The following is a 12416-nucleotide window of genomic DNA, read 5'->3' on the forward strand; positions in this document are numbered from 1 at the left end:
CTACTAAATGCAATAACTATATCTCTACTAACAAAGAATTAAATAGTAGTAGCATAGAGTTTACTATCTAAAGATTAACAAAGCTTATAGGTTATGCTAGTAAAGATAGGATTTGTAACAGAAGAATGAAAAAAGTAAAATTTGAAAAATTAGGCAGTAGACAAGAGAAAAGTGAGATAAAGGCCCCTATTAAGGAAATTTATATTAAATTAATAGAAAAAAATGAAAAAGCAGAGAGCAAAATAAAGAAAAACTAAGAAATTTTTAAAATTAAAAGAACAAAGCCCCAAGCCCCCAGAAAACCAATGAAGGGAAAAAAATTGAGTAAAGAAAATATTCCTCTATTTTTAAATGGATGCTTCCTTTCCAGGATCCACATCTTGGAATTCAGCAAGTCATAGTTTTCTCTGCCTAGCTTTGAGGCCTATGGGTTTGTGAAGTGTCCTCTTTATTCCAGAATCCCTAAACTGGATTTAAAGCTTCTGAGTTGGGACTGCTGGTCTCCTGTTATTATGCACTTCCCAGCTTACCTTATACCTGCAGCATCATATTCCCTGTGTCCATACCACCATCACCAGGGAGGTAGGGTTGAAGTTGCATATTACTTTGTTCTTTTCTCTGAATTGTCTTTTTGATTCTCTGATTTGTCTCCATTCTCCATGCTGTTTGGGGTTCCCATCACTTCTCTGTTCTCTTTCTCTCCTCAGAATATGGTCTCTCCTTTACTGCCCTTACTCTCTTTCCCAGAGTTACTAAAAGGATACTTCTATTCAGCCATCTTGGCTGCTCCTCACAACATTGTTTTAATTACTGTAGCATTGTACTATGTTTTAAAGTTAGGAAATGTAATACCTCCAGCTTTGTTCCTTTATTTCAAGATTGTTTTGGCTATTCCATGTGCCTTGAAATTCCGCATGAATCATAGTACGGATTTTTCTGTTTTTGCAAAAATAATGCTATTGACACTTTTATAGGGATTGCTTAGAATCTGTAGATCACTTTGGGTACTATGGATATCTTAAGAATATTGAGTTTTCCAACGCATGAATGTAGAATGGAATATCTTTTAATTTATTGGTATCTTCTTTAATTTTTTTAACATTGTATAGATGTCAATGTATAAGTCTTTCACCTACTTGGTTAATTTTATTCCTAAGTATTCTATTATTTTTGATGCTATTATAAATAGAAGTGCTTTCTTGGTTTCCTTTTCCAGATTGTTCAGTGTTAGTGTCTAGAAATGCAACTGACTTTTCTGTTCTTATTTTGGTTTGGGGGGTTGTTTTTTGTTTTGTTTTGTTTTTTGGTTTTGGGTTTGTTTTTTGTTTTTTTTTTTGCATTTCAATAATTTTATTGAAAGGTGTATCTCTTAGTACCAAACATAATACTAGGTAATTGGTTAAGTTACCTCTTCCAACTCAAAACTAATACTGAAGTAATACTTATGGGGGCCAAGGATTTAGCTCAGCTGTTCTGCTGCCTGCCTCGCAAGCACAAGGTCCCAAGTTTGATCCCCAGTACTAAAAAAAAACTAATACTGATGTTTTCAAAATATTGAAATATATCAGCCTTATGGTAAAACAGAAGTTATCTACAAAACGTAGTTTACAAAAAGTTAAAGGTAGAATATACTATGGTTCCTTGGTTTATTTTTCAGTGCTTATCAGTGACATGATGTCAAAACTGGTTACATCCATTCTGGATAGACTCAAGCTTCAGGCTGTACTACTGTTGACAACACTAACAGTATATGTACATCTCCATACATTGATAGGCTCACATGGAGAATTCCAAACACTGCCTCAGAAATCTCATAATTATGGCTGTACCTCCTTATTTTTCTTAAGATACATTATGGAATTTTGTGAAAGTATATTCTATTTCTTTAAAAAAAAAACTGGAAGCAATGTCAGTTTTATAGAAATAATCCATAGTAAAACCTAGAGGGCTCTATCTAGCCAGAACTCAGGGTAAAGCAAGTTTTCAGAGTGATAATTGATCTTGACTTACCATGTAATATAATAGAACATATTTTTAATGGAACTAGATAGACTGAGGAAGTAGATTCTGTATAGAAATTTTTATCATCAATACAGATGTCTCCTGTTTTTTTTTTAGAAGAAACATTAAAGATAGCTCAATGAATATACCAAACTTAGTAGGTCTGTATTTTGACTTAATACAAAATGATTTAAAATTTAAATGTAATTTCCATATAGCAGTAACATTCTCATCTCTGAACTATTACTTGCATTATGGATGCCAAGAAACCATTACATTATCTAGAATATAACCTTTATTGTGCCTTTAAAAAGTGCATGTGTTATATGTTGATTTTGATGTAAACCTCATAATTTAAAATTTAACATTTAAGTTAAGTAGGTTACCATTTTCAATATCACCTAAATATATTGATCCAGTATAGAAAGTTAAATTAATGTTAGAAATGAAGATTTCACAGTACACCTTTTCAGGCTTGTACTGTTTCACATTTATACCTTTAGCTTTATAGATGAATTCAAATCTAAACAATCCTACTGCAGCATTATATTAATTAGACAGTTTTCCAAAGATGGAAAACATCGTACATATCTAGTGATGTTTTGAGGGTTCATAAGTTAAAGCCATTATTACATTATGGAATCCATAGTTCAGAGTTGTGGAGAAAGGCTTCAAAGAAAATTTTTTTTGTTGCTGCACTAATACTATTTATGTAAAGAATAAAAACCTCCAACTTATCAAAAGTTTGTCTAAATACTACTAGCTGTTAAAAGTAAATTTTTCATACCTAAGTTTCATAAGCGTGTGTAGATGTGTTAAATATTAATATTTATTTTTGAGTAGGAAAAGAAAAGATAAATCATTACTGTAAGTTAATAAATTTAGATGGCAAGAACATATAAAATATATGCAGTGAATTAATTTATATTTTTATGAATATAGTTACTATTTTTATGAATATAATTCCAATTGCAGTAGCAGTATGTGGCGGCATGGTGGCAATTTTCATAAACCCAAAGGAGATCATCTGCTTTGTATTACTTTTTGTTTAGGTGTAACATTCAAGTTCATAGTGATTCTGCTTATAAGCTAACAGTCTCAAATGAGTTCATCTATGAATCATACTTTTGGTCCTATTGTAACTTTAAATGAGCTGGAGCTTAGGGCTACATTTAGCAAAATGTGCAATTAAAAAAACTACAAATTCAGTTTATTATAGAGGATGTTGTTTTCTAAGCTGCTAATTTAATGAAATGGTTAACATATAAGAAATTGGAAACTCTTAAGGGTGTTGTGTGTTTTTTTTTGTTTTTGTTTTTGTTTTTTTTTTTTGAGACAGGGTCTCACTATGTAATTTAAGCTGACCTTTGAACTCACTGTGTAGCCCAGGCTGGCCTCAACTCATGGCCATCCTTCTGCCTCAGCCTCCCAAGTGCTAGGATTATAGCCATGTGCCACCATGCCTGGCCCTTACGGTATTGTACCTTATATATAGTAAATGCTTTCAAATGTCACCTGACTAAATTGGTGATACCATTTTTTCCCTTTTGCTATTCCAAGTCCATTTGGTTAATTTTGAAGATACTATTTCAATACTTCAATTGTAGAAGAAAATTATACAATTTTCTCTATACAGAGAATAACAGCCAAATTTACCAATTAAGAAACCATTTCAGGAATTGTTGGAAGGTGAGTTATTCTATAGTAACTATGCTTCAGTTGCCATGCAGTACACCCTGAAACAGTTTGCTTCAACTTCTGAACATTTGGTTTGGAATACTTGTTTGATGAATATTTAGTTAAACACTTGGATACAAGCTCTTGCCAGAAGGTCAGATCTCTGCCATTTATCTTGGAATATTTCTGAAGACATTCTACTCCTGCTAATTCTATACATTTCTGTGCTTGGATCTCCAATGCACTGATAAGGCCAACACAGAGGCTTTACTTTAGAAAACATGATCCTGCAGTGACATGCCTTAAGATGAGCTTCTAGTCTTTCAAAAATCTAGGCTATTTTTCCTTTCAAATGGCAAGCCCTGTTGAATGAATGAATAATAGATTTGTAGAAAAATGGTAGCTTTGACTTTCCAACACACCTTCTCCAGTACAATCTTTTCCATTAGCATCAAGTCTGAAACCATGAAGTGATTCTGACTTATTCGGATCAAGTCAGCTGCCAATGGGACATTTCTTTCTTCTTCTATTGATTTTACAGCCAAATAAAAGTGGCTCAGTCCAACACACCCAAGGTGCTTGAACTGTACCTTCATTTTATATAGGAATCTGTTCAGTAAATTCACAGCTAGAGAAAATGTCTCCATATCAAAGCCAAAGAACTGAGTTAGACTAAGAAGATCTTTCACTTCAAAGTCGCTCAGTCTTGCAGTCATTCTAAGGCCTTTATCATGTGCAGATTCAGTTAGTCTCAAGCTGCAGACCTTTGGCTAACATCTAGCCTCCTGTTCCAACAGGGTATTCAGCTGTTGTAGCCGTTTCTGGTAGTCAGTTGTTGTCAGGACTTCTGTCATCTTGGTAGAGACTGTGGCTCTTCAGTGTGATCACCCTCCCAAGGCCTGCTCTCACCTTGCCCCACAGTCTGATATGACAGGCCTAGGAGGCAAGGACACTCGAGGGCAGGAGGGGAGAGGGAGGCCCTGGGAGGGAGAACTGTCCTGGGTGGAGGTCTCCACGTTGCCACCCAGACTACACCGCCCTCCTCCTGGTCAGACCACTGCAAAGGGCTGTTTTGATTTTGTATGCTTCAACTTTGCTGAATTCATTTATTTTAACAGTTTTGTTATAAATCTATAGTTCTTCATGCATAGAAAATCATGTCTTCTGAAAATAAGGAATTTTAATTCTTCTCCTTCCAATTTGGACACCTTTTTTTTTTCTGTCTTAATTGCTCGGGTCAGGCTTCTAGTATAGGTTGAAAAACAGTGGCAAAAGCAAGTATCATTGCCTTTATTCCTAACCTTAAAGGAAAAGCTTTCAATCTTTCATTATTAAATCTGATAGACATGAGCTTTCAGCTGATATTTTAAACTAGTTGCCACACTTCTCCTTCTAAAGAATGATGGTTGTGAAGGGAGGGCATGGACAAGGGGAAAAAAATGAGAACCAAGACCTGTCAGGTAAAGGTACACAATCTCAATAATGAATGTAATGTACTGTATACCTTAAATGTACCAATAAACTCAATAAAAGGAAAAAAAAGAATGATGGTAAAGCTATTAAAAATAAGTCTTGCTTTTTCTTTGAGAAACATGTGAATAGCTAAATATAGTGCCAAGAAATAAATGTCAAAGAAAATAAAAAAATAGTCTACAAAAGTAATAACTAGTAAACAAATATGGGAGTAAAACAAGTAATCTAACACTATTAAAGCAATAATAAATCACTATTTTCTTCTGTGAAGTTAGTGCAGTTTTTAAAAACATAAACCCAACAGTCACAAGACTGCAGGGTCATTAGTTTTGATGTCACTTTAGAGAGCAGATACTGTGCGGTGAGCTTTATGTGTCATCCTATTAGTATTTCACAGTAACTTTAAGGTGCATAGTTATTCCCACGACATTTTAAATTAAAAGAATGAGGCACAGAGAGATAAATAACTTGCCCAAGGATTCAAAGCTAGATATTGACAGGACCCAGATGTGAACACAGCCTGTACTCTTGACCTCTATGGTCTTATATAAATATGTAGACCTTCTAACCCACTAATCTTATTCATTGCAGGTGACTTAGACCTCAAGAAATGAGGTGATAGGATGAGTTGACGCATAGGATTATGACCTTTTATTCAAAGTCTACTATTTACTACTCAGTGTTGTATGTTCAGGAGACATGGCAATTAAAGAGAAAATAAAATATATATCTAGTGCAAGTCTTTGGAAAAGGGAAAGTGGGAAAAAGTGATTATAATTGCTGATTTAAGTAACAATTCCATATGGACAAAAAATGTCTGTCTCTCGTGATCTGAAAATTACATAGCTGTAATGAATCTATCACTTTATTCCCTTCCATCAGCAGAATATTATTTCCTGTTTGACTAATTTAGTGCTGAATTTCCTATTTAACGAATTAAACATTTCAGGTTGTATTGCCTTTGGATTAAAATGGGGTTTCTGTAACTGTTCTTTTTCCCAGGGAGCTCATTCGCTGTTTGAAGTGGTATATGGACTGCTCAGCAGAACTAATTCGGCAGGACCACATTCAGGAGGCCATGCGGGTAATGTACTGAGCTTACTATAGATAAGAGAGCCACTACTGTGGTTATTTATAAGTAATCTCAGTGTTATAGTATGCAAGATGAGTGCAGACACCCTAGTACACTGTGGCTTTTAGGAATCGCTGCCTTAATGCACCTCATTCCCCTTTCCTCACCTCAGTTGTATACTAGAAGACCTATAACATGCCTGATAATTTATCTTTTTTGGCGGGGGGGTAACGAGGATTGAATTCAGGACTTTGTGCTTTCCAGGCAGGCACAGCATCACTGAGCTGCATCCCTGGCCTGATAATTTATGTTAATGATGGAAGTAAAGGACATGTACACATGGCTACTGGGCATCCTCACCCACCTGATTTTTACTGATGATATCAGTCTATCCTTCCACTGGCTAACTATGCTTAACTCCTTCTAAGCCAGTATTGGTAGCAGCTTTGATTAGAATTAAGATTGCTCAATACTGTTTCCTTATTTGTTGGTTACTAAACATTGTTTTTGGAACTGTTGTAAGTTATTTTTTGAAAAAAGAGCTGAGGGGGATGTACTCTGTGGGGTTATGTTGAGAAGATAATCTTAAAACTGTGGCCTTAGGAAGGACCTGGAATCCTTTCACGGTTTTGACCATTATCAGCACCCTGCTTAAACAGGTTCCCTGACAGGCAGCCTGCTTGCATGGTATTTGAGTTCTTTTTTTTTTTTAATTACTTTTTAAACCTTATTTTCCCCTTCTTTTCCGGAGATCAATAAAAGAAGTAGTTCTGCTTTTTCTTTATCTTCTTTTAATATCATATTATCTACACTAAGTACAGGGCCCATTTTTTGTTCTTCTTGTCCCTATGGTAATAGGCATAACATATATTTTTCTCAAGTATCATCAGATTTAAGGAGCAGAATCAAATTATAGATCTCTGTTTACCCTGCCTCTTTTCTACACTTTCTATGAAAATCTGAGGCTACAAGTCTCACTTCTACCCTGTTTCATACAAATGTCTAGTGAGTAGTCACCACCTGTTTTGGGTGTTAAGATGCAAAGATGAATAAAACCAGCCCATCCTTTTGAAGGATACATCCCCAGTGTTCTAAGAAGAGGCAGGCATAAATCCGGGTGTAGAGTAGAACAGGGCGTGAGCTCTGTTCTTCTCAGCCCCTTAGCACTTATCAAATAAGATTGAGATGATCGAAGTTGAGTTAAATGCAGAAGATTTTGTGTGATTACTTGCTTAAGGATACTGTTGAAAGACCCATAGAAGAAATTTCCTGAAATCACACATTCAGCCAGTATTTTTTGATACTTGTTATACAAATCAGATACTGTTTTGGTCCCTGAGATTTAACAGGGGCCCTAGCAAAAAAAGCTAGCCCTTCATAGCACTTCTATTCAAGTGGGGTTAAGATAGACATAAATATGCAAAACAGATAAATATGTAAAGTTAATTTAAAAAACTTGATAAATGATATGAAGGAAATAAAGATCATGAGAGAAACCAGCAAGAGAGAAGGGGATACATAGAATTAGGGAAAGCCTCCTAAAGAGGCAACTTTGAGCCAAAGTGAGAGCTGAGGGACAAACATTCCAAGCTGAGGAAACATGTTTAAAAGCCTAGGTGAGCTGGGAGTCGGGGGATGATGGTGGTATACCTGTAATCCAAGCACTAGGGAGGCTGAAGCAGGAGAATTGCTAGAGTTTAGCCTAGATGAGGTAGGTGTTCACCGTTGCTCCCTCCTCCACTCCTTACTAGCACCTCCACAGCTGCCTCCTTGGGGCCCTCTGCCTCAGAGAGGAAAACAGACTGAGCTTCTCTCCTGGGCTGGGTACAGGTATGGCCAGAGGCAGCCACAGCTGTGGTAGGGCAATGTGTGTGGTGGGCGGTGTCCCTGTTAACCTGGCCTTGTTTGTCCAGGAGCAGCTGAAGAGTCAGGGCCTGCCTGACAGCGTCTATAAGAGGCCGATGTGGACACCAGGCAGAAAATGGATAAATTTGTATCAACACATCTGACAAGCAAGAATGAAATCTTACAATAAACAAAAACCAACTATGAAGTAGTCTGAGACAGAATGTGGTTCGGTCATGGATGTAGAAGTGGACAGGATTATAGCTCAGGTGGTAGATCCAAACCATATCTTCAGGCCACAGGTAGAAAAGACACTTCATGAGTTTCTGGAAGCCCAGAAAAAATAAGCTGTGCCAGGAGCCTGAAAGCCAGGACCCAGCTCTGTCCATGGACATTTCCTAAGAACCGGCCTGACACCTTTTGAAAGCTCCACTTAATTAATCATAACAGAGTGGATTCCTTTTACTCAAGAGTACCATTTCAGTCAGGGTCACCACTGCTTTCAATATCTCTGCTTTGAACATGGAGCTATGTTCAGATTGAAAAGGGAGCAAATCTGACAGTGAGAAAGTTGTTCATGTGCCCCTGCCTTGTATCACTGTTTGACCAGCCTGTCCAAGGAGGTGACATCCAGTGAACGCTACAGAAGTATAGATACTACAGCAACCTGAGGTGTCCTGAAACAAACATTCATACTTGAACCGCACATGGGTTTTAGTTTGTGCTCTGGGATAAACAAGCTATATTGAATGTAATCCCAAAGGTACCTTCAAAGAATAAGGACAGTATAGTCAGCTGTGAGTAGGTACAGAATTTGATAGTGCTCACTTGATATCGTGTCTCAGAGTTACAAACTAGAAGGTAGAAGCTGTTAGCATCAGATCACCTAAAAGTTGTCGTGACCTTGTACATGAATCTTCTAGCCAGTATCCTTTCCCTTGTCAGAGGTAACAAATCATGCAGCTATAGAATCATGAGGAAGCTCAGATATTAGCTATAAAGAAAACCACTTTCAGGCTTTCTCTGACCAGGGCATCTTTTTGTCCTGCAAGAACTACTGAATCTTAGAAGTGTCCTGTTCTTACAGTTGTGTTGCTAAAAAAAAAATGAATGATCAGTCAGTGGTATTTTATAATAAAATTTTATACATATGTTCTTTTATATAGTTCAAGTAACTGGGACCCACATGCTTCATCCAGTGTCTCTGCCTTTACATTGTCTTGAAATCTATGGCATTTCTTTGATTAAAAAGCACAATCTTGGATCTTGAGTCTGTTCTCTTAAAGGGAATTATTCTCATAAGCATAAGGAAAGCTACAAGATACTTCAGAATCACTTTCTGCTCCAAATCCATGGGGGCGGGTCTTTGCCTTCTATATTGTTCATGAACTGTTTATGGCAGATGTCCCCGTTGAATGTAGGTGGTAGGTGAAATTGTCAGGCCCACCAGCTACTATGTAACTTGGGACAGGTTTTCTCCAGATTTCTGTTACCTCTGGCAAGAAGGCAGACACTGTGGCAGGACCCAACTATATCAGAGATGCAGAAAATTCCTTAAAAAGAACCATTCCTTCTTTTAATAAGCAAAAGACTAATTATATCCTTGCCTTTTGGAGCCTTGTATTTTCAAAGAAAAAGAAATACAGAGAAGCCTAATTTTCTTTTGATCCTGACTATTAAATTCAGCTCTTTCCATAACAGTCTAATTAGTGGCTTTTTAAATTCTAGAACCTCAGAAAACAGTTTTAAAATCATTTGATTTTTCTCTAAGAAGACAAGTGCTGCTTAGTGACAATTTAGATTTATGAGAAAAAAGTTTTAAAATATAAAGTGCCTGTGTCCGTAGTTGGAACTTTCTCTAGAATTTGTTGTTATTATGCTCTTTGTTTGCTGCTATATGAGTTCCTGGGCATTTGCAGCACCTCTCCATTACTTTTTCTCCCACACTTCCAGGCTTTGGAGTACCTTTTCAAGTTCATTGTGCAGTCTCGGAACCTGTACTCACGAGCCACTTGTGGAATGGAAGAGGAGCAGTTCCGGTCCAGCATTCAAGAACTTTTCCAGTCCATTCGGTTTGTGCTAAGTCTGGACAGCAGAAACTCAGAAACACTCCTTTTCACTCAGGTCTGTGAGCTGCAGGGAAGTTTTCTACTAGTTCTTTGTTTGTCTTAGCAGAGCTTCTTTGTTCTCTGGTTTCCAAAGTTGCAGAAGCCCTGCCAGGATCCTGTGTATAGGTTAAGGGAGACTTAAAAGAAAACACTTAACAAAATGCTGCTTTTACTTTGAAGCCAAATATGCCTCAGCTGCCAGGTATACAATGGCTTATTGGCTTTATAATTGGAGGATATTGGCCTTATAATTGGAGAATCAGCACAAATGTGTTTTAATGAACCCTCATTAAACCAAATTTGTTGCCTATCATACTATAGATTTTTTATGGTCATCTTACTCATAGAGGATACTTAGAATGTGTAGGGAAACTTTATGTTCTAATTAAACATTTTTTAAATTTTTGATTAGTACTTGTCCATTCCAGATGTTGAATAAATTGAAAATGATAGAAATAACTGGAAAGCATTGAAAGAATTGGGATTAAATCTGTTAGAAATATCAGTGTTAGATAGGGAGATAGATCTTTTGCAAATGAGAAGGGGACCAAGAGATGGAGGAAGGGAAGAGATGGAAGAGAGGGGAAGGGGGTGAAAAAAATTAAGATGTGGTATATACATGTACCAAGTCCCCGTAAGGAGTATGATCATTATGTACTACAAACCTGTACTAAAAGAAAATAAAAATGAACTACCAAAGAAGAAAAAAGTAAATATTGGAAAGAAAATTTCTTCCTTGAATTAAAACTGCCTGCCAGCCAATTGTTTCCTTTTCCATTCATCCTTGCACTAAAATGAATCCAAGACTCATTACTCTAACCATGGGATTATTTTTTTCTTTTTACATGAACCAGGCTTTATCTAATAGATTATAATTCTTTGGCTTTTGAAACCAGTTATTAATCAAAATCTGTCAGCTAAGTTCAGATAGCTGCTCTCATGTCCATTCATTCTATCACTGCCACATGTTGTTAGTAGATGTATGACTGCCAGTCATCACATATGAAGGAACTAATTTTTAGACTCTTCAGATTTCACAGTTACATACAAACATCTCTATCCTGGCTATGAGAGCTGGATTGCTGCCTGCAGGGGTCAGAGCACTCAGCTTTCTCTACCATACTTCCTTCTAGAGGTTCCTGGTTTGAGTTTAGAACCAAAATTGGAAAGTCAAGAGCTTGATAACAGTCAGATTTGGTGGCTCACGCCCATAATCCCAGTACTCTGGGAGGCTGAAGCAAGAGGATTGCAAGTTCAAACCCAGCTTGGGTAATTTAGCAACTTAGTGAGACCTCTCTCAAAATAAAAATTGAAAAAAGGGCTAGTGATGTAGGTCAGTGCAAAGGTCCTGGGTTTAACCTCCAATACCAAGGAAAAAAATGAAGAGCTTGAAAAAAAAAATCTTAACAGCAGAAGCTCTTAAACTACATTGAACATTTTTCCCTTTATACTTTCTTCTCTTGCCAGCAAATGCTTAGGCAAGTTATGAAAACTTAAAGTAACCTAGACTCTAGTAAATTTCCTTGTCTTGGTTTACTTTTTGGTTGTCCTGGTTTATACCTCAAAGTGCTATAGGGCTGAGTAGAGTCAAGGAGCATGGACAAGCCTGCCTGAGGCTTTTTAACCTCTTTCCACTTCCTGTTATTGAGTGTGCAAGATAAATTCAGACCTAACTCTAAGCTAACCATAGCTTCGCTTGCTTCTACAGGCTGCACTTCTCAATTCTTTCCCAACCATCTTTGATGAGCTGTTGCAGATGTTCACTGTGCAGGAAGTGGCAGAGTTTGTAAGAGGGACTCTGGGGAGCATGCCCAGCACTGTGCATATTGGGCAGTCCATGGATGTGGTGAAGCTGCAATCTATCGCTCGGACAGTGGACAGCCGCCTGTTTTCTTTTTCAGGTAAATCAAATTGAGACAGGAGTCACATTAGTATTTCTTTCCTCTTAGTGTGAAAGCCAGTTGGTCATCAAAGGATCTGTTTTATCATCCATCGTGTAAGAAATCATTGACCCTTAAAATGTACAGTTTCTGGTAAACTATGTTAGAAGATGCAGCTAAAACTAGTAAATGTAGTTTATTCCTAGGAAACTTAACCCAAGGCATGCGTGGAGTGTTGTCTTAGTTTGTTCAGGCTGTTATAATTTAAGATCATAGACTAGTTAGCTTAAAAAACAATAAAACATTTATTTTTCATAGTTCCAGAAGCTACAAAGTCCAGGATACAGGTGCCAGTATATT

General features: G+C 37.0%; 1 protein-coding gene and 1 pseudogene across 1 annotated transcript in view; one reads left to right on the forward strand and one right to left on the reverse strand.

Annotated features, from left to right (window-relative positions):
* The window catches only part of Dock3 (dedicator of cytokinesis 3), a 387335-nt gene that overhangs the window by 283578 nt on the left and 91341 nt on the right, over window positions 1–12416 (forward strand). The window contains exons 23-25 of the mRNA XM_010625591.1: window positions 6154–6235; window positions 10022–10192; window positions 11885–12077. Of these exons, the coding sequence (XP_010623893.1) occupies window positions 6154–6235; window positions 10022–10192; window positions 11885–12077 (446 nt within the window). The remainder of the gene's footprint in view (window positions 1–6153; window positions 6236–10021; window positions 10193–11884; window positions 12078–12416) is intronic.
* On the reverse strand, window positions 3661–4532 carry LOC104863218 (annotated as a pseudogene).

The sequence above is a fragment of the Fukomys damarensis genome, unplaced genomic scaffold, assembly GCF_012274545.1.
Source record: "Fukomys damarensis isolate Sample0158 unplaced genomic scaffold, DMR_v1.0_HiC HiC_scaffold_37, whole genome shotgun sequence".
NCBI lineage: Eukaryota > Metazoa > Chordata > Mammalia > Rodentia > Bathyergidae > Fukomys > Fukomys damarensis.